This window comes from Balaenoptera borealis, assembly GCF_965194805.1.
Source record: "Balaenoptera borealis genome assembly, chromosome: 20".
Taxonomy (NCBI): Eukaryota; Metazoa; Chordata; class Mammalia; order Artiodactyla; family Balaenopteridae; genus Balaenoptera; species Balaenoptera borealis.
Window position 1 is genome coordinate 25,804,752 of NC_138879.1, and position 24,473 is coordinate 25,829,224.

General features: G+C 41.5%; 1 protein-coding gene across 2 annotated transcripts in view; it reads left to right on the forward strand.

Annotated features, from left to right (window-relative positions):
* Nucleotides 1-24,473, forward strand: part of SKAP1 (src kinase associated phosphoprotein 1) — a 282,155-nt gene that overhangs the window by 224,473 nt on the left and 33,209 nt on the right. Inside the window, exons 5-9 of one of the 2 annotated variants that reach the window (XM_082373185.1) lie at nt 9,954-10,031; nt 10,887-10,970; nt 13,940-14,064; nt 17,126-17,189; nt 19,314-19,532. In XM_082373185.1, coding sequence (XP_082229311.1) covers nt 9,954-10,031; nt 10,887-10,970; nt 13,940-14,064; nt 17,126-17,189; nt 19,314-19,532 — 570 coding nt within the window. The remainder of the gene's footprint in view (nt 1-9,953; nt 10,032-10,886; nt 10,971-13,939; nt 14,065-17,125; nt 17,190-19,313; nt 19,533-24,473) is intronic. The other variant, XM_082373186.1, reaches the window with a different exon arrangement.

Below are 24,473 nucleotides of genomic sequence, written 5' to 3' on the forward strand. Positions count from 1 at the left end.
AAGGTCCAGCTTGGGAGTGGCCCTTTGTCCAGCAGATGATACATACCAGGTCAAAGCCACATTGCTGAGGTCACTGCATTCCCATCAAGTTCTTTCCAATGGGGTGTGAGAGTTCTCATTAGATCATCCACCCTGAAATACCCCCAGAGAATCACGATAATTAGTTTCTAAGTCTTCTTTTTTATTTTCTGCTTTGTTTGCTTTAAAGGTTTTCTCGATGCAGTGCTCTGATGATATCTGAATGTTTTTCACTAGAGAGACATAGAGAAGGCAAGATTATCATCATTTGATTCCTCCCTGAAATTTTTTGGTTTGGAGAGTAACTAAAATAAAGACTCCGGGATTCTGGTACACTAATCCTCATGCAGCTTTCACCATCAACAGTATTAAGTGCTCAGACACACATAGGATGTTTGCTTACAGGATGCAAACAAACGTACCTATGACATTCAAAGAGAAAAATACCATTTTTCAGGGAAATACAAGAGCAAGACAAGGGGCCAATTTCTCAGCCACTCAAGGCCTGTAGCTCAGAAATTGCCATCAACAGCCATTTTCTGAAGTATACTCAGTTATCCATTTGTTAAGTTGTTGAGTTTGGCTCGGTCTTTGTCCATTTATGGTTTCCTCTGGACCCCATCCTTTGATGCTTTCCTGAAGATAGATAAGTTCTGAGGTGAAGAGAACCGGTATCTCGATGAGGCTGTGAAATTGGCTGGGAGATATAGTTCTCTCCAGCTGAGGTCCATGGCATTTTTTCCCAAATTATTTTTTTTTTTCCCAAAATCCTGTTTGTCCATCCTCCTGTGATTCTCAGCACTGTGGTTCCTCCTGACTTCTGTACCCACTACTTCCTCCTGGCTTTCTGGCTACTTCCTTTCTTTCCCTTTTTTACTTTCTTATTTCACAGTACCAACTCTAAGATTAAAATAGTGAGTATACAGCAGAACAAAAATTACTGTTTGTGGCTTTGGTGAAAATGATTATCTAACAAATATTCACTCCCATATTGCCTTCTTAGACCCCAAGTCCCATAAGGCTGGAAGTGGTTTCAGTTCAGTTTAACAAACATTTATCGGGCACCTACTGTGTGTATGAGGCCCCTGGGGATACAGAGAGAAACAGGTATATAACTAATGAATTGAACTGCCCTCTGTGAAAGGGACTAGATTTCCCACCAGCAGGTTTTCTTTAGGCTTCAAGAAGTTAAATAATTAGCACCAAACTCCTTGGAGTTTACTGAGTGTATTTTAGGGAAGGATCCTTCTTAATTCCACATCAATTCAACAATTAAAGTACAGCCCTGCCTTGTGATGGGTTTCAACTGTTCCAGCTCTGCCTCAATCTAATTATTACTCTCCTTACCTAGACAGTCGGGGTGCAAATACTGGCCCATCTCCTTGGATGCACAGCTCTATTGGATTCTTCTTTGTTCCCCCATTTCAATCCGGGCACTATGATGTTTTGTTCATTTAATTTTTTTCATAGTGTTCTCTCTCTCTTCCTATGAATGTGAGATCTATTCTAACCCTCCTTCCCTTGCTAGGACATCCTCCCTATTGCCTTCTACCCAGATCCACAGCTACATTCCTTTTCCTGGGAATAGTCCCTTTCCTATTTCCTCATGCAAGGCTTCTAACAGCTTTACATAGTAACTAAGGTCTTATGTAAGCCAAGACTGTACCCTATAGAAAATGGTATTAGAGCACAGAAGAGGAAGGATATAATTCTATGTGGGGAAACAGACAAAAAGATTCAGAAGGTTTGTGACATTTGAATTCAGTCTTTTTTTTTTTTTAAGATTATTTTATTTATTTATTTATTTTTGGCTGTGTTGGGTCTTCGTTTCGTGCGAGGGCTTTCTCTAGTTGCGGCAAGCGGGGGCCACTCTTCATCGCGGTGCGCGGGCCTTTCACTATCGCGGCCTCTCTTGTTGAGGAGCACAGGCTCCAGACGCGCAGGCTCAGTAGTTGTGGCTCACGGGCCTGGTTGCTCCGCGGCATGTGGGATCCTCCCAGACCAGGGCTCGAACCCGTGTCCCCTGCATTGGCAGGCAGATACTCAACCACTACGCCGCCAGGGAAGCCCTTGAATTCAGTCTTAAAGGAGCACTCCCACCTCAGAAAATGGGGATAGAGATTAGAATTTCCAACCACGAAAAACAGCATGAGCAAAGGCCTGGCAATGTAAAGTACACGGCATATTCCAGAAGGCAAAGTCTGTTACCTGTTGTTGCTGGAGTATTAGGAAGTTTAAGGGGTTGGGAGAAAATGAAACTGGAAGGTAGGGTGAGACCAAGTTTTAAAGTTTTTTTGTGATGGAGAGCTTGAGTTTCATCCTATAGGCTAGGGAGAACCATTAAAGGCTGTAGCAGGAATGTGACATGGCCAGATATACATTTCAGAAAGATGATTTCTGGCCATAGTATGGTGGACAGGTAGAAGTTAAACCAGTTAAAAAGTGACTCCAAACCCAGGTGGAGCTTTTTTCTTTTTCTTTCCTTTTCTTCATATTCTTATCACAACCCAGTAGAGTAGTAAATATATAGATTTGAAAATGATATTTTGTCATTCATTTTTAAAGATATGCTCTCAAGTGACACATGTATAAAAGTGTCCTGTCTCGGGACTTCCCTGGTGGCACAGTGGTTAAGAATCCGCCTGCCAATGCAGGGAACTCCGGTTCGAGCCCTGGTCTGGGAAGATCCCACATACCGCAGAGCAACTAAGCCCATGCGCCACAACTACTGAGCCTGCACTCTAGAGCCCGTGAGCCACAACTACTGAGCCTGTGTGCCACAACTACTGAAGCCCGTGCACCTAGAGCCCACGCTCCGCAACAAGAGAAGTCACTGCAATGAGAAGCCCATGCACCTCAACGAAAACCCAACGCCTCCAATAAATAAATAAATAAATTTAAAAAAATAAAAAATAAAAGTGTCCTGTCTCAGGATGAGAGGAAAATACAGTGATCCTTCAAGGTTTGTAAAAAAGACAGTTTGGTGTTTGAAATCCTCTCCTCCTCCTTCTTAGAATCTCAAAGCCATTTGAAGCACCACTGTCTGGATTTGTGTCATGATTCTCACTTTGTCCTGCTGCCACTTACTGTGGTTTGGCTGCTAAAAAAGACTTCAGGTCGTTTGGATCTTTGTAGTTCTGTATTAAGGATGGATTCTTAGGATAAAAATAAAGCTGAAGGTGCTAAGTTATAGATATGTGTCATTAATAACATCAGAAGACACAAGAGGCTTCCTGGGTTTAAACCATTTTTGTGCAGATTACATGAATTCTCAACCTTTTTCCCACCATAACACATGACCACCAACATTTATATGCCCAACCCACTTCCGTGGAACACCCACAATTTTGAAGAAACACAATTTTTTTCAAGGAAATAAAGCTCTGTAGGAATTCTTGATTGCCATGATTATAATACTACATCAGATGTGTTTAATCACCGTAGACTGTGGCCTAAGTAAGGTACACTATAAGTTATTTTTAATTGACTTTTCCCCTTAAGAAAGCATATTGAATGCAAACGGATGGTGTTATTATAGAAAAACTTTGAATCCATTCTTATTCTTAAAGTGAATTATTCAAAATCTCTGCCATTTCTATCAACACCTTCAACTGATCAAAAGACGCCCTGGTATCCTGATACCAGGATTGAGGATCAATAAATTATTATATTGAATTAGTCTTTCTTTAAGATGAACTATTTACCTACCAGATGCTGTTGTTTATCCCCATTTATTTAGATGCTAGAATTAGTGTGTTGCAGTTATCATAGGTAGAGTTGGAAGTGCTTTTTTCTAAAACTTTCACTTCTTATAAGTAAAATCCGACTAAAAACAGAGACATGGAAGAGGAGCATCCCGGAAGACCACAGTCCTCTGTGGTAATTAGTGTGGCGCCTCTTTGTGGAAACAAGAAGGTTCTTCATATGCCATGAATGTCAGTGGTTTCTAGAAACCAATTTGGATATTTGACTTAAAAATCTTCTTTCTTTTTAAACCAAGGCCTCTTACTTAGAGAGTAAATGAATCATGTCCAAGATTCCTGCATGAGCCCTACACTAAAACAGGCTTCCCTTTTCTAGATACCACTCTTGTGAAGAGGCCTTACAAACCTTGGTGATCCAGCAGCATTTTTTGAGAGCTCCAGGTTTCTTCCTCTTGTATATTCTTTACCTTGTGTATCCTTTTATTACATTCTCTTACTTTCTTTCATTTTTGTTCTGCATATCTGTTGATCTCTTGAATTTCACAGAGACCTGCCCTAGAAAGCAATTCCATAGGTTAGTCGGCCAGTACCTTACAAAGTAAACAAGAAATACAGGCTCTTAAAATAATTTTTTGACATCAAGTATTAGAATAACCACACATCACGTCTGTTTCTTCTTCCATGTTTAAATGGAGTCTCTCGTGGGCGAGTGAGGTGGGAAGACTGTATCTTTCCTCAGGTACTTCCGAGTGTGTCTCCTCAGCTGAAGCTCAGGGTGGTGGAAAGTGCATGGGCTTTTCCAGCTGAGCAACCTTCAGCAAGTCCCATAATTTCAGTAAGCCTTTTTTCTAGTCTGTAAAGCAGAGATGATGTTAATACATACCTCACAGGGATGCTGTGAAGCTCAAATGAGATGTGAAAATGCTTGATAAAATGCAGATTAAAATTTGTTAGGCTTTTTAAACCATTTTTTATTAAAACATATTAGTTTTAATCATTTTGTACATCAGTTATCTGCTTTTTTTCTTAGTACTTCTGCCCTAGAATCTACCATGAATTTTCTGTACCCTCAGTATAACAAGTTTCTTCCACAGATTTTTACACAGTTTGGTCTGTTACCTGGATATACAGATTTTTTTTTAAAGACCTTAAAAAATTGGAGGGGAAACAAGAGTCCATGAAGATCTCCTGAATATTGTCTCCTGCACTGGTTTGCTAACCACAAACGTGTGATTTCTACCATTTTCTGACGTCCTTCTGCCTAGCTCCAACGGCACTTGTTTTGTTTCTTAGCTTCTTATGTCACAGCTCGTTGAAGAACCTGGTTAAGTACTTTGTGTTCAATCCCTTCCTTTCATCTGCTATCCAATTTATTTCTCCATGAAATTAAAGCTGTTTGTTTGAGTGGCTTCTGTGTCTTTGAAACTTTTAGATCCTAAGTCTATTATTATTAATGGCTTAAAATTTTTCACCTTACATGTGTTAGCCTACATTCCTTAATAAGTGAAGCACAAAGACAGAAAAGTGTGAGGAATAAGTGTAAACTCAAGTAGATATTGAATGGAACCACAGCAGTTTAAGACTTATGTAAGCCTGTCCCAAGGGACTAATGAAGGAAGAGTCATTGAAACCATTTTCCCTGTTATCATCATGTGTAGAAGATGAGCACTTCTTGCCAGACACCTCAGTCATTTATTGACTGGTTCCTAAAAATTGAGAAAAAAAGCAAAAAGTAACCCAGAAATGCAAGAAGCTGAGGAAAAACAGCAACGAACTTATTAAAGAAGGACTCAGAAACCAAATACAAAGGAGAGGATTTAACAAACAGATGGGGGATCAGCAACCACTGGACAGGAGAATACTACACCACCCACCCTTCCTGCAATACCCCCTTTCATTTTGTCCATTTGAGGCATTGTGAAGCGTATGTTTGTCATTGGGTAAATGCACACACACACACCAGTGATCTGTGAGTGAACTGAAATCACAAATGGAACTTGACCATTCCCAGCCTTGAAATATTAGATTTTCTCCAACCTCATCCACCCAACACCCCAGGTCCTATATCACAGGTAGTTTAGTGAAAGAAACTGGTAAACTTAACCCTGCCTGAAATTCACCCCTGGTAGCTATCAGTCTCTGGGCTGGAGTTGGTTTGGTCTCCTTTTTCAAACAGTTGAAAAGAACTTGAATTAGAAGGAAAGGGGGGGAGAGGAGAAGTCCACAATTTAGGGAGGGGAAAGCGTTGAACAAAAGATGTTTTTTTTAATCATTGATTTTCATTTCAGGTTGTTTGAGCAAGAGACCAAACCAGCTACCTAGAATGAAAGTTTGTGGGCACTGGTTTTTTCTGCAGGAGCTGCAACCTTTTTGCAGTAGAAATTGTGTGGCCTCTTATGCTATTAGCGTTGTGCTGTGGTGTTGCCGACTGACTTCTCCAATTCTCTTTTCTCAGTGGGCTAGAATGCAGCTGATTAAATAGGCCGTGACTCACATAAGCTCCCATGTCTTTTTTACTGACTGCTTTATGGAAATGTATCACACTCCAAAGGGTCCCCATTGTTGTTGCTGTGGGTGGCTGACTGAGGAGTCACGTTTAGTGCTGAGAGATGGTCCCCTACTCTGTTGTGTTTTACTGCAGAGCTGGTATGGGTGGGATACAGGGTTTAAAGGAATCTGGATGAGGAGAAAAAGATGCCTGAGAATTTCTTTTATCTTCATCTGCCGTGAAAGTTGGGTGGCCATCACTTCTGGATAACACTCTTCTCGATCTTATGTTTATGGCCCCACATCCTTCAGCTAAGTGAATCTTTCCTTTATATGGGCTATTCTGAGAGATTTAGTTAAGTGCAGTGGTAGAGAGAGATTATGACACTAATGTAATTCTGTTTTGTGCTGATATAATGTGATACACCCTTAGGTTTATCCAAAGGGCCATTTATTCCCAATAAATCATTTCTATTTTTTTTTTTCATTAAGGTGGTGATATCTTTTTTCAGGTAATGGACAAAAAGCCTCGATTTTTTAAAAAATTGTATACTTAAATATAAATGTTTTTGCCTTAAAATAGCTACTCATGCAATTGTTTGTAGCTTCTTCCTATTTTTATTATCATCCTGCAAAACATTTACATACCTTCTATTACATGTTAAGTAGCTCTGCAGATCGGTTCACTTGCCAGTAGGTGTGAATTCAGGCATACAAGACTCCTCCTGCCTCATCACACAGGACTGTGGCTTACGTGTGCCTCCCCAGGACCACCAGTTCTTGATCAGTGGGACCCTAAGCTGACACTGAAAGAGGAGAGAGCTTGATTGCCACAGTGGCTTCCCATGTTGGATTGGGATAGATCTGGATCCCATCTGGGTTTATCTGATAGATCATGGAGGTAATGAGATTGCACTCAGAGTCAACTTTACATTGAGAACAATTCTGTTATTGTACTCACCACAGAGTGCCTTAGACATAGAAGACAATCAACAGAATAAAAATTGATTTGATCTAATTTTTTTTCCATAGCCATTCCAAACTTCACCTATAATCCCATTTTTTCCACTGCCCATAGGGAATCCAGGCAAGAGAGTTCATCAATACAGATTCCCTCTAATAAAAAAGCAACATAACACACCTTACAAAAACACAGCATAGGGGCTTCCCTGGTGGCGCAGTGGTTGAGAATCCACCTGCCAATGCAGGGCACATGGGTTCGAGCCCTGGTCTAGGAGGATCCCACATGCCGCGGAGCAACTAAGCTCGTGAGCCACAGCTACTGAGCCTGCGCGTCTGGAGCCTGTGCTCCACAACAAGAGAAGCCGCGACAGTGAGAGGCCCGCGCACCGCGATGAAGAGTGGCCCCCGCTTGCCACAACTAGAGAAAGCCCTCGCACAGAAACGAAGACCCAACGCAGCCAAAAATAAATTAATTAATTTAAAAAAATACAGCATACAAAATACTGTATTTCCAGCTCTCTTACTCTTCAGAATCTTGCTGGTGAATGACCAAGAGAGGAAATTCAGTAACTCATTCAGTGCTCAATTTTAGCAAACCAAGTGTGACTTTTGGGGTGAGAAGGTGGTGATGGTGCTGTCTCTAGTCTCCTAAAATTAGTGACTTGGAATTCAAACATTTCTGCTGCATTATGTCTTTGTTTTCTTGGTGGTGGCATTCTTGGGTTTCAGTTGGTGGGGAGAGAAAAGCCTCATGCTGATAATGTACTGAAAGTAAATGAAATTAAATAAGCGAAGCAGTGCTCATCACTACTTCCTTCCCCCCTGGGTAATTTAATTCAAGCTCTCTCTCTGATGGCAACTCACAGGGACTGTCTCTGTCACCCCGCTGGGGCCTGGAGTCTTAACATCTAAATAAAAGTTTCACTCGAGCATTTTTTATGCTCCTGCCAGCAGGATCAGTGAGCTGGTGTGGGCACATTAATGTAATATTCATACTCACAGCCTCTCCCCGCACACAAGGCAATGTCTTCCCATTTTCATAATTATAGATGTTCCATAAAATGGCGTTTAGATTTGCATTAAAAAAGGAGGTTTGAATTCTAATAGAACGTTTAACATGTCTTTTAAGATTCAGACTCTCGGCATCTTTAACAAGAAGCTGTGTCTCTAAGTTTAACAAGACCTTAAAAAAGGGGAAAAATGGTGGGAAGAAAAGATGGAAACTCCAGGCTTAGGGGATCCTGTTTTTCTTATCCCCTGTGTCTTTCATTTAATTTTTAGGCCTCTAGGAGCAATTTTTTGACAGCACTGCAGAGAGGATGGGCTCTCCTTCAAAGGGCCTTCTCAGCCATACTGGGTCCTCACCCTCAGTACGATCTGCTTCTCTGTTTTCTTAGAGAGCATTTTCAAAGAGAATTAGAATTTTCAGAGGGGTGGGAGAAATGAAAGAATCCTAGACAAATGAACTTTCCTTTGCTGCTCTTCGTCTCATGTGCGCATCCTGAGACCCATCTGGGAGGATTTATAGCAGCCACAGAGTTTGCTAACTGTAAAACACACAAATGAAAACAGTCCATGAACAAGGAAGTTGACAATAAGGACAAATAGGATATAGAATCAGGCACTTAAACACCTAAAAAAGAAACTCTTCTGATCTATATATTTAAAACTAAGCTTGAAACAGAAGCAAAGGTAATTTTAGTTGCATTTTAAATCATCTTAAAATGTTATTTTTAAACAAAAAGTATTCAAAGCATTGAACAAAGTGCCAACGCACAGCTACCACTGAATATTAGTTATTGTAGATGTTAAGAAAACTATTGTGTGATTGAAAAAAATGATTCCACCCGAGTCTCAAGATATTGTATAGGTGACCCAGTTGATTCATATGCGTTGTGCCTTAATTTGGTTTATATTTTGTTTGCTTTCTAAATTTTTTAAGGCAAACCAAAAGAGATTTGGTTTTGGGGACCAAAAAGAATAAAATTAGGATTATGCTAACCCACTCCCTTCATTTCTCCTAATTAAGAAATATAGAGTTATATTTTTTAATTGTTTTTGTTGTTGTTCCTGTTTCATTTTATTTTATTTATTTATTTTTTCATTTTATTTTTTTTGAGGAGTAAATTCCTACCTCATTGTCTCTGTCCTTTGCCCCTCCCTTCTGTAAAATAAGTATAAGCCCCAGTGGTGGAAGATAGATTAGGATCTTGACTGCTCAATAAATTTGTACCTAACAAGGCTAATTGAAAGCCAAGAATGTTAGCAGCATACAATTAAAGGCTGATGTCAGATCCAGGTCTTCTCTGTGTAAAGGCTTCTACCATCCCTAGACTCTTACCATTACTTTGACAAAACCAGAATTTGGCAGCTATTGCCAAGTTCAGCTATGCATAGCCTTTCTTTGTGTGAACTTAATAAAAATTATGTTCACTAAGGTGGCTTTCTGTTTGTTAGAAAAAGGTGAGTGTGTGTTTAGTTAAGCAAATTCTTAATTTTCTGGAGTCCTTTTCTTGCCAATCAGTACATAATTAGGCTACCTCCCCTTGCACAAACTAATGTTATGTTTAGATAATTTTAAGCAATTTTAGCATTAGATATAATTAAGAAGAAAAAGAAAATTTACTTCCCCCCCAATCATCTAGAAATTGTTTTATTTTGTGCCATATATAAGCAATAGCCCATCAGCACCCCTTCATTAATGTAGATTATCTCAAGTAGCCCCAATAAATGAAAATTCTGTCAGATTTCAACAAAATATTTTGCTCTTGTTCCTTTTAGGAATGGAAGACATCACAAGAGGAGCTCAAGAGCTTGATAATATCATCAAGCAAGGATACTTAGAGAAGAAAAGCAAAGGTATTGACTAGACCCTCCGATCTCAGAACATTCCAAGAAGGGAAGGGAAATGAGGAAAAAGAGGACTAGCATAAGGGGTACCTTCTCTATGCCCAGTACTATACTAGGCAGGGGTAAGGCAAAAGGAAGGGAAGAAAAGAAAAGAAGTCTGGTGTTTGTGTGTAGGCTGAAGAGAGATGGCCCCAAATCTTCACTTCATCTGGATAGGGATTGGTTTTGCCTTGCTCACCTGGTACACAACAGGTGCTTAATAAATACTTGTCGAATGAATAAATGAATGACTACATTTTTGTTCTCATCTCTCAGTGTGCTCCCATAAAGAGTGAAACTATGTTGCTATGAGTGTAATTTTTGTATCATATGTGAAGCAGCCCACTTTCAAGTTTTAGACAAGCCCCAGTCTTCAGCTTTCACTCTTTAATTAGAATAGGTTCTAGTAGGGTTGGAATACCAGGTTTAACACTCAGGCAAATTGGCTTAGCACAAAGAAAGCCTTGCTCATGCCCATGGCCTGGAGTGTCATTTTGGTTTGCTGAAAGGCAACACATAGAGATCTCATGGAGAATTTTTTAACTACAGGATGAGATTAGAACCTGAAAGATATAAAGGAAAAGTAGAGAAACAACTGGGATCAGAGCAGGCAAAACCTGTTTAGAACTTGGACCTTTAACTGAGAGAGTCCTCTGCACTCTGTGTCAACATGGGATAACCTGTGGGAGTGAAAGGGAGGGTTTTACAGTCCATTAACCTCGGAAATAAAACGATAACACACTGGACTGTGTGTTGTTGGATTTTACGCACTCTTCAGTGATTGTAGTTACCTGAATTTATGTCCCTTACTGCTGTTCTGTTTAGATCATAGTTTCTTTGGATCAGAGTGGCAGAAGCGATGGTGTGTTGTCAGCAGAGGCCTCTTCTACTACTATGCTAATGAGAAAAGTAAGTGTTCTTCATTTGCACAGCAGCACCTCACTCCTGGATGCAAGCACTTCGTAAATTCTCAAGCACTTAGATCTCAACTTAGCAGTCCTTAACTAACACCTATAAAGGGATATGCTTGGGAAAGAAATAAGCCTGGGTAAATAATACCTTGCTCATCACCAAAAACTCAGCTGCCAATTTAGAAATTATAGCCCCTTTAAACACTAGGATAGTGTGGCCAGCATATAAAAAGGTTACCTTTTATTATGACTAATAACACATTATCAAGGTTGAATACCTTGGCATTTAAAAAACAGAACCTCTGGGACTTCCCTGGTGGCACAGTGATTAAGAATCCACCTGCCAATGCAGGGGAGACAGGTTCGAGCCCTGGTCCGGGAGGATCCCACATGCCACGGAGCAACAAAGCCCGTGCGCCACAGCTACTGAAGCCCGTGCGCCTAGAGCCCGTGCTCCGCAACAAGAGAAGCCACTGCAATGAGAAGCCCGCGCACCACAACGAAGAGTAGCCCCCGCTCGCCACAACTAGAGAAAGCCCACATGCAGTAACGAAGACCCACCGCAGCCAAAAATAAAATATAAATAAATAAATAAATTTTTAAAAAAAGAACCTCAAACATTTTATAGGCATTAATAATATAGTTAAAATTAATTCTGAGAAGGATTTTAGCAGCTTACCAACGGCCCAGAAATAGAACCTTTGAGTCCAAACTCTCTAAGAGCAGGCTCCAAACTTTATCCTACTGGGTTCTGGGACGTAATCCAGTGGACACGCCTAGAGCCATGGAGTGCTGAGACCCAAATGGTTGCTGTCCCCTAGAGACACCCTTCAGCCAGATGGCAGCAGCTGCGAAGTGTTGACTCAAGCCAGAGGCAGCTTCTTAATGAGCCACCACTGACTCAGTCAAGCACAGCAGTCATGAGCCATCCCTAAAAGACCCCCCATCCATGCTTAACACAGTTGCTTAGTTCGTGAGAAGGAATAGAGGATATAAGCACAAACTGGAGGCAGCTACAAATAAATACAAGCTAAAAGTTGTTATCGTAGGTGAATGCAAACTTTCAAATAGGGGATACCCTCCTGCAGGGTTAGACTGCCCCAGGAGTAATTCTACAAAACAAGAGGGAGATAAAATAAAGTAGCAATTCTTGTGGGGGCTTTCTTTGTGTTCTACCACCTTCTTACTGAGGCGTGATCCAAAGTAAATCCTTTATTGTCCTTCCAATAATTTTCTGTTTCTCCTCTCTTCCTTCTTTCCCGGACTTATTCCTCTCCCAAAGCCTGGATATCCAGTCAAGGGTATAATCAGATACCTACACATTTGCCTTTGGACTTCCTGCACTTTTGGGACTAAGGTAGCAGGAAGAATAGCTTTGCTAAGTGACATGGAATCCTTAAGATTTGCTCTTGGACTTCAAGGCAGTTACCTCACTCTGCCTGCAACAGGTATCACTGACCTTCATCTTGGGTTTACCATCACAATTCATCAGAACCTTTCCCATATAGGGGTAAAGTGTGAAGCCCTACTTGGAAATGATAGCAGCATAGCTCAAAACCTGAGTAACAAGCCCCCTGTATCCTTCCAACCCCCAGCCCACTCTCAAATCCAGCAACTATAATTTCTCCCCTGAATTCTAGGCATACAAGCCAACCAGGTTTTATTTTCTTGTTTTAAACCTTCAAACTAATATAACATATATGTCCCTGTAAAAATGTTCATCATTTCCCTTGCATTTAAATACTTGGTTGGCATCTCTGGATATAAAACTAGGTATCACGTTCATTCATTCAGAATCCTTCCTACTCAAGGTGAGGAGGGAGAGGAAGAGTGAGAGGCTTGGAGACTTTTATTGACCATTTTGCCGTCAGAGTGAAATAAAATCTGGTGACCAAAGAAACAACAAAACATTTTAGTGGCCAGTTAGAACAAGGAGAGATACTTTAACAAAAAAGATTCTGGTGTCAAAAAGCACTGTTGCATGGCTCCCTTCTCGCCAGTTACTTCTTATTGTGCCCAAGACATTTTCTTAGTAAGTATAGAGTGTTTGTGTATTTCTTTTAGCTCAACCAGGTGAGGACAGATTCTTTTTCTTTTCTTTTAATATTTTCTTCCCACTGCCATCCCTCTTTTCATCATCATCAAAAAGCAACTCATTCCACATGACACAGGACAGAAAGCATCACCCAGACACGGGGGTTCCATTCTTCTACATGTTCTGCCTGAACCACACCATGAGGACAGAGAATCTTTGGGAACCAACCTCTCTTTTTCTGTTTCTAATATTTTATTTTTTAAAAAAGAGAGTGACAGGCAGAGTAGTCTCTCCTTTCACTCACTTAGGGTCCTTTTCCTTTTATCTCCTTCCTCATCATCTAATGATACTCAGCAGTACTCTGCTACTTCCCAATTTGGCCTCTTGCAAGAGGGATAAAATACTGAGTTTTAATTATTCTCCCTCTAGCATAAATTCCCACCTGACCAGCAGGAGAGGGAGAGCACTCTAGCCCAAATGCTACATAGGGCATAGGAGGAGAGCCTGGGAACTTATAATGCCCCCTTGCGCTGCTGTCCCTCCCCTCAAATGTGCTCTGCTGGCCCCGATTATAATGTTTCAGTTCTGTAATAGCCTTCAAGAGCCTCACGTTTTCGGCCACACTCTCCCTGCTGTAATAATTCCTTCTTTCTGTTATTATAGATCTCTTAACATTCTAATAAATTCTCTGTCTCTGTTGTACTCTTTTGGCTAAGTAACCTTTCACGTTGCATTTCCCTAGCTTGGCAGTGATATCTGCCTTGCTGTCGCGGTAGCCCCTTCTTAAGCTTCCGTAATAACCTCTCCTTGACTATTGTGGTTCCTCAGGGATGTAACAGCTGTTTCTGTGCTTCTATTTTACATCCAGAGAAGATGCCCTCCCTTGGCAGTTGCATCTCTCTGGAGATACAGGGAGCTTTCCTGTCTTGCAGGCAAGCAGCCCAAAGGGACCTTTCTCATTAAGGGCTACAGTGTACGGATGGCCCCCTACCTGCGAAAAGATGCCAAGAAGGAATCCTGCTTTGAGCTGACCTCCCAGGATAGGCGCAGCTATGAGGTAGGATGAGCCGAGGCGATGGAGATCCTCATTAGTGTTGCAGTTTCGTTCCATTTTGCGTGTGAGTGGTGGTTGCTGTGCTGGGTTCCATCTTTTCTTTGTTACCTCTCGTTTCTTACCAAGACCTTCTCTCTTGACACGTCCTCACCTTTGCTATGTCGTGCCCACCCTCCTGTTGCCACTTTTATCCTAGATACTGCCTTTGCTTGGCTTCCGTCTCTTCATCCCTCCCCTTCTCATCTCACTCTGTAGGTGAGAATCTTGTCTATTGCAGCACACAATCTAATTCTTTATTCAGAGTCTCTAATTTCATGGCTTTAATTCCCACTCTCTTTATTTTTCAACTGCTTATCTTCACTTCCTTCCTTGAAATCCAGAAAAAGAGAAATCTGACTATAGAGTGAAAAATAATTCATTTCCCCATATTCATCTTGCTATCCAGTATAATCTTCCTGTGTGTAGATGCATTGCATATCTCTGGAAGGATTTCTAAGATACTGGTAGCAATGATTACTGAGTAGTAATAGTATATGACAACTGAGGAACTAGAGGACCTGAGTGGGGGTGAGAAAGATATGCTTCGCGGTGTTCATTTTTACATATTTTGATATAATATAAAAGGGAATATAATAGGTAATGCATTATAAAATTAATTAAGGCAACAAAAAATGTCTGACAATGGGAATATAGTGATTTTCACCAAAAATATACTTTTACATGTGTGTATGTAGATACACATATTGTTTCCTCCTTGTTGGTTATTTTTATCACAGTTTTACTAAAACAATTTAGAAAAACTTTAGCTAACTCAAGAAAAAGAGAAAAGCCATGCTAAGGTTAATATTGAGTAACGCTTTGACTCTTCAAGTTTTTCTCAGCACTCATTCTTTTATGTTTCTACAGTATCATAACCCTTATTTTGATAAGATGACCTAGGTCTTAATCATGTAATTTCCAAAAAATTTTTAAGTTAAACTAAACTTTTCTATAGAGTCTTTTGTAGATGTATCTAAGTTATTTTTAGTACTAAGTTCTTATTTGATTCACCCAGATCCAGATAAAAATTTATATGATAAGTCTAAAGCAATTTCCCTAGGCCTTTTTTACAGAAATGTGTTTTTAAGAAATCAAGAATGACAATATCTATTAATAAGTTTTAAACAGGAATCTAGGTTTCTTTTTTTTAAACATCTTTATTGGAGTATAATTGCTTTACAATGTTATGTTACTTTCTGCTGTATAACAAAGTGAATCAGCTATATGTATACATATATCCCCATATCCCTTCCCTCTTGCGTCTCCCTCCCACCCTCCCTCTAGGTGGTCACAAAGCACTGAGCTGCTCTCCCTGCGCTATGTAGCTTCTTCCCACTAGCAATCTATTTTACATTTGGTAGTGTATATATGTCAATGCCACTCTCTCACTTCATCCCAGCTTACTCTTCCCCCTCCCCGTGTCCTCAAGTCCATTCTCTACGTCTGCGTCTTTATTCCTGTCCTGCCCCTAGGTTCTTCAGAACCTTTTTTTTTTTTTTTAGATTCCATATATATGTGTTAGCATACGGTATTTGTTTTTCTTTTTCTGACTTACTTCACTCTGTATGACAGACTCCTCTAGGTCCATCCACCTCACTACAAATAACTCAATTTCGTTTCTTTTTATGGCTAATATTCCATTTTATATATGTGCCACATCTTCTTTATCCATTCATCTGTCGATGGACACCTAGGTTGCTTCCATGTCCTGGCTGTTGTAAATAGTGCTGCAGTGAACATTGTGGTACATGACTCTTTTTGAATTATCGTTTTCTCAGGGTGTATGCCCAGTAGTGGATTGCTGGGTCACATGGTAGTTCTAGTTTTAGTTTTTTAAGGAATCTCCATACTGTTCTCCACAGTGGCTATATCAGTTTACAAGGAATCTAGGTTTCTTATATAGTACATGTCTTTATCTTACCCTAATGGCCAGATAATAAAAATGTTTTTCAGGAACAGTCATTTCAAGTTGATTCATTCAAAATAAAAAATTACTAAAGCTTGATGCTTGACTGGCCTGTTTTGTGAGTCAGAATGTAGAGTTTGTTTACTTCTTCTTTTCTTTGGCCCATTGATTCCAAGTCATTACCATGGTCTGTGCATTCTTCCTCTATAATATCCTTTGGATCTTTACCCTCTGATTTACTCCTGCAGCCATCACAATAGTTAAGTTCCTATCACTTCACCCAGAGGACTAGTTAAGTAGACTTCTAGTTGGTCTTCTGTCTCTAATTTTCTCCCTATTTCAGTCTCTCCTACTCACAACTATTGAAAGAATCTCCCACTCCTTTTGCTAGAATTTACAGTGGCTTCCTATTGCCTGCATTTTAAGTCTGAATTCCTAATACTCAGAGCCCTTTCATCAACTCTTCTCTGATCCTCCAGCTTCATCTGTTACTGTTCTCCAGTCAAGCTGATCTGCCTCCCTTCCCTATACATCATGGTCTCATTTCTAATCTTTGGCAGCTGGTTCTCCCTACCTGAAACGTCCAGTTCCCTTCATCAACTTCCACCAACTCTTTTTAAAAATCCAACCAAAACAGTATTACTTCAACACGCCTCCCTGGCTTACCATAGGCAACGATAAGTGCTCCCTGTCTTCTCTCAACATCCAGCTGTTATCAAATGCACTTACTTTGTCGTGTTCCCATGTCAAGGGTGTATGCTGTCTCCAAAACTGATGCATTGATCTGAAGTCAGGAATTTGGGTTTGCCTTTTTTTCCCTGTAAACTGTTCTCAATAAATGCCTGATGAATGAATGGGCAATCAAATGAATGAATGCACATGAACATGAATCTGGATTCAAATCCAGCTGTCAACATTGGGTATGCAAAATTGCTGAAGGAAAAATATCACTTTGAGTGGGATTTTGATCTTTTTGCTAAATATTAAGCAGGCAGTGTATCCTGAGCTTTCAACTTGACTCTGCAAGTCAACTCACAAGGTTCCTCCCCTTGAACCTCCCTAAAGGATTCACAGAAATTTTAGTGAAAGTGATAAATTAATTCACTAATTTTTCTCTAGTTTACAGCTTCTAATCCAGCTGAGGCCAGAGACTGGGTGGATCAAATAAGTTTCTTGTTAAAGGGTAAGTATTATTATTACAGAAGTAGTACTTGAGTGCATTTGCAGTTGAAGTTATATTGCATAAATATAATCCACAGGCTTCAATATATTTTTATCTGCCCATTCTCCCTATCATATCCCTCATATGATAACAACAAATAGTAACATGGGTGAATCAGAAGGAAAAGAAACCATCAACCTGCAAATGACCTCTGATATCATTCTAACTCATCCACCTAACTACAGGCAAATCTGTAATATTTGTAATCACCAGAAAAGAGATGCTGAAAATCAGCTCAGCTCAATTCAGTGTCTCCTAACCCCTTACATTCTGGAAAGGAAATTCATGATACCAAAGTCATCTAGATGTGGTTTAGGGTCCAAAATCTTCAGTTTTAGTCAGGTAGAAATCTATATACTCATCTAGGTGGCCTTCAAGGACATTGGACATTAAAAACAAATTGCTATTTCCCAAGCCACAATCAAATGGTCCTTACTTTGGATGGGAAGAGTCCTGCCTGAAGATGTTAAATGACTTCTCTTAGAGTACCCTCTGCTGGCCAGCCTGTAGGCACAGCAGTGACAGTGGCCCAGGAAGCCTTGTCTGGGAGTGGCCTGGCAGGTAGAAGTAGCCAACCTTGAGCCTGTCACCTGGCATCAGATAACCCTCATGATGGTATACATACATCATGGCAGGACCCTGCCTCTGCAGAAAGGCATAAACACCAACTTTGTACATGGTCCCAAGACCTAGGGAGAAGTATGTCAACCTAAAAACACCAAGCCTTTTTATCTCCGTTTTTTATTCTGCTATAAGATTTTATTTTGGATAAAAAGAAGGAAGCACCGGAGCTTTAATTACGATTGCCTATTTTACTCAGTTTATGCCTTTGCTATCACAAGAACAAACTATCGCATCTACCAAGAGCATCACGTATAATAGACTAGAACTAGGCAAACATGAACATTGATGGCGAGACTACAGGGTACACTCTCATCTAGGTGCATTGGATTTATGCGTGTAATATACCCCTAAGTGTGTAAACTTCAATAAAACTCCAAGCAGCTTTATTGAGCTGTACCCTGTGGTACTTTCAGAATCCCACATTGAAGAAATTATTCATTCCATTTTATTTTAAAACAAACAAAATAATAACATATGGTTTAAGCCACAAATGTGTCTTTGATCCCTTCCTCATATGAGGTGGCACCCGAATTCAGATGAAAATAGTTGCAAAATCTTTATTAAAAGCCTAATCAAGCCGAGCAGTTTTATTATGTTTTGAAATGAACATCGGATGTCTCTCTGTCCTTTCCTTCCCCAGAGCACCCTGCCTGCTCTTGCCCATCCTGCAGAGGTCCCTCAGCAGGGTTTCAGAGAGCACTACACGTCAGAGAATGAACCTTCCCAGTTCCCCATTAAAATAAAAAACCAATCTCCCTATCCCGCCCTGTGCCCCCCAGCGCTGTAATGGCTCAACATCCTCTATGCGGTGACCCACTTTAAGGTCAGCCAGACTGTACAGTTGCAAAAGGGCATGGTAACTCATGGTAACTCAGCCGTTCCATTTGGTCTTGTATTGCTGTTATATTTTTCCACATCCCACTTTCTCTTCCTCTTCCACTTCTGCCCACTCTTCTCTGTACAAGCAAACTTCTCTGAAATTCTGCAGTGAGATCATGGGGGAGACGAGCGTGTGATAGCTCAGGTATCCCGCAGCAGCCACCATAGTTCCCAGGCTCTGTGTGTATCCAGAGAACCCAGGGCATCACTCACCCTTCCAGTTTTCTACTTGACAAGCAGCACGAGGCACGCTGGCATTTCCTCTTCTGCCCTATTTTCTTCCCTTCACCTCGTGTGCTCATTCACACACCCATACTTTTCAGGGCTGCTTCATCCTCATCAAGTTTTATCGCAAGGAAGGATTTATGTTGATAGTTTAAACCTGACGCAGTGCTAGTCTGGCCTTTTCTGTAGATTTCCTGCCACCAAGGCCCGCACTAGAAATAACAGCACTTAACCTAGTGTTTCATTTTCTTTTGACATGTTTTATTCTCATCCCTCCTCCTCCTTCTCCCTCTTTCCTTCCCTGCCTTATTCTTTTCTTTTTCTCCCTATCTTGATTCACTCTCATCTCTGCCCCAGCAGACCTGAGCTCCTTAACCATTCCATGTGAAGAGGAGGAGGAAGAGGAGGAAGAAGGGGAGAAAGAGGAAGAGGAAGAGGAAGAGACATATGATGATATCGATGGTTTTGACTCCTCAAATCCTGGTTCCCAAAGCAGACCCATTATCTTGCATGGGAGTGTGGGGCTCAAAGAGCCCATGGAGGAGAAAGAAGAAGATATTTATGAAATCTTACCAGGTGAGAAATTTCATCTTCTAATTATCTTCCTCTAGTTTAGAAACTCTTGACCTGGTTGAAGAATATAACTTTGACAACTCCAGAGGAAGCTAAACCTCTGAAGGAGACACTATGGGGAAGCTTCCGTGGAGCTTCTGTGATTCCCGGCACAGAAGCTCGCTCTCCCCTGCTCTGGGGGCAAGATGGATTGATCAGGGAGTGCCTTTCATCTCTGCATGTGAAGTAATTTATTACAAATGTCAACAGGTTAAAGAGTCAAGAATACTCATGTTGGTTTTCATTGGTTTACTGCGAGTTTCATCAGCATTCTCTAGTTTGAACTTCTTTTCTGTGTAATTGTGAGGATAATGGAAAGTCACCTCAAATGATGAAGGATGTAGACTGAAGAAATATAGATAAACGCTGACAAGCCTTTTCAGTAACACAGTAAAGCCCTGATAGAGCACAGCTCACCGTTGCCTAGTTTAGATATACCACGAATCAAATTGCATCTCTTGCTAATAAGCCTAACGTGTGTCCTCTGCCCACCACTACAGCAGGTCTACAGTACGTATTTCTTTTTTCACAAAAGCATGATAACCAGCACCTCAAAAACCGCGTAGTCATCACTGCGCCCACACAGCCACTTCCTGTGTGGGTAACAGCAGCTGTTGAACAGTGCAGAGCACAGTGGGGGTCAGACTGTGCAAAAAACGAAGCCTGAGCCTTTTAACTGTGAGCTAGTTAGACCATGGGAACGCTGAATCTTCAAGACCATTCAGAAGATCGCTCCTGTGGAAATTTGCCAGGAGTTCAGTGCTCTGCTGAGAAATTCAAGTTAAGCCTAAATTTATAGCAATTTAAACCTCAGTCCCAGATGAACGTAGGAGCTAAGGTGAACAGAACATTCAGGCCCCTGAAGACAGGGCTGTTTGCTAAAAAGCATTGTCAGTAAGCAACTGGCATTTCAAGGCTTCCTAAGAAGAGGGTCCAACCCTGGCAACGCCACATTCATCTCTCCCTGGGGGAGAAGCCATGTCATTGCTTCCTGGGACTTCACCCACCCACCCAGCCGACAAGGAGAGCCTGCTTCTTCTCCCAGCACTTCCAGCCTCCGCTAGTCCCAACTTCCCCAGCCTTTCTGTTGTGTTTTATTATGCAAATGATATCTTGGTTGAGGTCGAGCCATTTCTTGTGTCTGAAGTTAAAAAAAAAAATGATAATTTCCTCAGCAAGTCATCGTCGTTAATGAAGTTTTACAAAAACAGATACAACCAAAGGAAAATAAAATTTCACAGGTGATAAATTTTTCCAATTTCCCTGGCAGAATTCGATAGGATTGTTAAATTAAGAGTGAAGGTGTCTGTTAGAAAGCAACGAGCAGTGATGGGTAATTTTATAGACTAGAAAATTGAATCAAATTGCTACATTAAAACACAGCTCCTCTGAGAATCTTCCCTTTCACAGTCTGCTCCATTGCAACAGCAGGGTGCAGAAATGGATCTAATTCACAACACTCTCTAAAAGGAGATGTACTCCCCAACTTGGCCAGAGATTCCTGGTGAGCTCACATCCCACTCACTACTGTCCAGCCTGGGGGAGATATCCAGGTGACACTCCACTTGGGGTCACAGCTGTGGAAGAGTGCTCTGGGAAAACCTTACAGAACCACCCAGACCTCTGGGGAGCAAATAAGGGCTGTTTCATGCAACATGTTTACTCCTCAAAGGAGCAGGCAAGAGGGAACTGATGCTCAGACACACAGAGCAAAGGAGAGTAAAGGGAAAGAGGCCTCAGAAAATATGACGGGATTGAGACCACCACCTTACCCCAGGGGGGTCAATGAATGTATGATTGGCTTCTTAACAACCATCCTTCCCGCACCTCGTAAAATCCTACCCTTGACCATTGCAGCATTGCCCACGGTGCCAAAGTTCACACCAGTCTGGATATTGGAGTGGACTCCAAGGGCATGGAGACTGGTCGGCTTTCTCTAGGAAAGCCACTTACGCTATGCTCACAACAACTGTCCCTCAGAGGTTAGGAAGGCCACATCATAGGAAAACCAGGGTCTCTTTCCGCAGGTTAGGGCAACGGCAGCCAACTTGCTTATCAAGTTTCCAAAGGACAAGGCTGTACCCAGCCAACAGGTTCTTTCCCAAAATCTTCTATCCATCACAGTTTTTAGAGACAGCATTGAAGTTGGGATAAATTGGCATTTAATTATAATATGAATATTTCAGACACAAGTCTCCATCAGCTAGCTTCCTGTCCGTGCCACTCAGCTTGTTGCTGCTGAAATTGCTGTTAGTTTTGCATGTGCCACACTACCCATCCTGGAGGAATTGAGAGGGAACGTGAGGGAGCCTGACACTGTCTCCCCTCTGCCACCATCTCACAAGACCACCCACCGAGCAGTGGCGTGCGAGACACAGCATGGTGTTGCAGGTAAAAGTGCTGGCTCTAGGTCAGGATGGACCTGCTCTGCCACCTGCTAGCTGTGAGACCTCGAGCAAGTTATCTGCCCCGTCTCTCAGGTGTGATTTTCCCACCTGTAAAATGGGGATAACGATAGTAGCTATCATAAAGGGATGCCTGCGAAGCCTGGAACTGATGTATGTAAAGCACTTAGAGCCCTGGCATACAGGGAGCATTCAATAAATGCTGGCTATTCTCCATTTGGTGGTACTTAAATAGGAAGTGTTACCTCCTTGAAGAATTGGGAATCGGCTCATTCCCCACCTTCACCAACCAGACCTGAGACAGTCCGGTTGGACATTTTCAGCAATATGTGTGGAGCAGGTGAAACTGAAAATCCTGAGCAGATGGAAAGTGGATCACGCCTTCTGTTCAGGCCCCATTTCTACTGCAAGGACAGGTGCTGGGTGGAGGAACAGTCGACAGTAAGGTTGCATTGTGCTAACAATGCATACCCATCAATAGTCAAATGACTTGGGCCTCTAACATGTGTCTCATGATAACAGGTAAATGTGCTCTGTAAATGATTTTGCTTCTCCTTCCTCTTTGGCATGGGGCCTATACAAGCCTCATTGTCTCTATGTGGAAGGCGGTGTAAGTGAGATCTCCTCCCTTCCAGAATATAATGTCAATGGGCCTCCTAGCTGAAAGAAAAATGCCTGTAACACATACCAAGTCAATACAAAAATGTTTTTTCTAATCAAAATAATGTATGGATCATCAAATTAAATGTACAACATCACATTAATCATGGGAAATTTGCATTTGCCACGTGGCTAGCACGCTCTTTCCCGTGAGGGAAAACCAGAGCACTCGAGGTTTTCAGCCAAGACCGCAGTGTTAGTCCCGGTTAACATGGTTTCAGGGTTGGTATCCGCTGGGATTTCTGAACATCCATGTTAAGAATACGGGGACCCTTGATGTTTAAGATCTCTTTTGCAGTAGATTCAACTGTAGGGGACTACCAACAAAGAAATACTAAAGCAATATGTGGAAAATGGGAGGCTTTTCTGAACCCTCTCTCACCCCTCCCCAAAATCATTTTACAGCCTAGCACAGGCCCAGTTTCATGATTCAAAATTCCATGAAAGTACAGCTTTTATCAGGTTTCTCTTTGTCTGGGGCCTCAAGCCTGGAATCCAGCAAGGCACCTGAGACCACTGAAGAGCTGTAACTGGGGCCTCGCAGCAGCTGCGGTGGCAACAGAATCTGGCTGTGTTCTCTAGAGAGGTTTCAGGAGAGCAAACAGAAAGAGAGACAAAGAGTCCTCCCTGGGTATTTCTTTGCACATTCTGATGCTGCCCTCACTGCCCTGGAGGGTTATTACAGACCCAGAAACCAGATTGCTTTATAATAAAGCATATAACTGGTTTTTTTTTTAATTTGAGTCGGTTGGAAACAAGCATTCTTTGGAATTATTTTTCCCCCATACAGCTGTCCAGACCCACAGGAAGGGGGAATGGTGATAGTAAGAGGTCTAAGGAAAGAAAAAAAGCACACACCTAAAATACAAAGTTTATGAAAAAACAATTTCCAACTTCATAGGAAAGCAACACTCCATGAGGGGAACATCAAAGAAGAGTCAACGCCGTCATCAGGCCCCTTCTGAGCTTCTTGGCCTTTTCTTCCTCTCACTCCCATGCACCCTAGGCCCTAGGCACACCGTGCTTTTGGTCAGCACCAAAACTGGAATCATGCATTTTCTTCTACCTAGAATCCGCACCCTCAGTCTACGAAACCCAACACATTCTGCTCAGCTGTGTCTCCTCAGTGACAGCCGCCCAGAGACTCAGCTGGAATTGAGCTCTGTTTCAGCCTTTACCACAGGGATTTGTATTCAGGTCTTTCTCCTCCAATTAGTAGGTGCTCAATTATTATTTGTGAAATTAAATTCAGTGCATTCCAAGTGTTGCAGTTACCACAAATTGAGTTTAATATCTAGTATATCAAGACCATACTATGGAGATAGGATGCAAATATTTTGAGGTAACACTTGAGATTACCAGCTATGCAACAGAGAATTAAATGGGTTATTAGTATCGTGCTCATATTTGCCATGTTGTCTGAAGAGGTGCTGTAGCATCCATGGATTTATATCTATTTGTGCTGTGGAGTGGTTTCTATTTCCATTTTTTTGCATGTTCCCTTTGCACATGTATTTCTGCTGCATCTGTCACCAGAGCACCTTGACATCTGTTTGCACACTGATACATTTGGCATTTTTTAAGCTTCTGTCACTTTGCTTTATTTGGGAGAAGTGACTTCCCTCTTTCTTATCTAGTCATTTCTTGAATTTTATTCCTGGTTCAGCTGATATAAGAGCAGCACTTCAGAAAGGAGCCAGGTGTCATGGGAAGTTGGCTCCTCTCTGGGCCCCCGAGTCCTATTCCTCTCAGCCTCTCATTAATGTCCCTGACATTGTGCCAAGAGTGTTGATTGAAACCAACTCTCTGGATAGTGATGCTAATTTGTGACACCCCATGG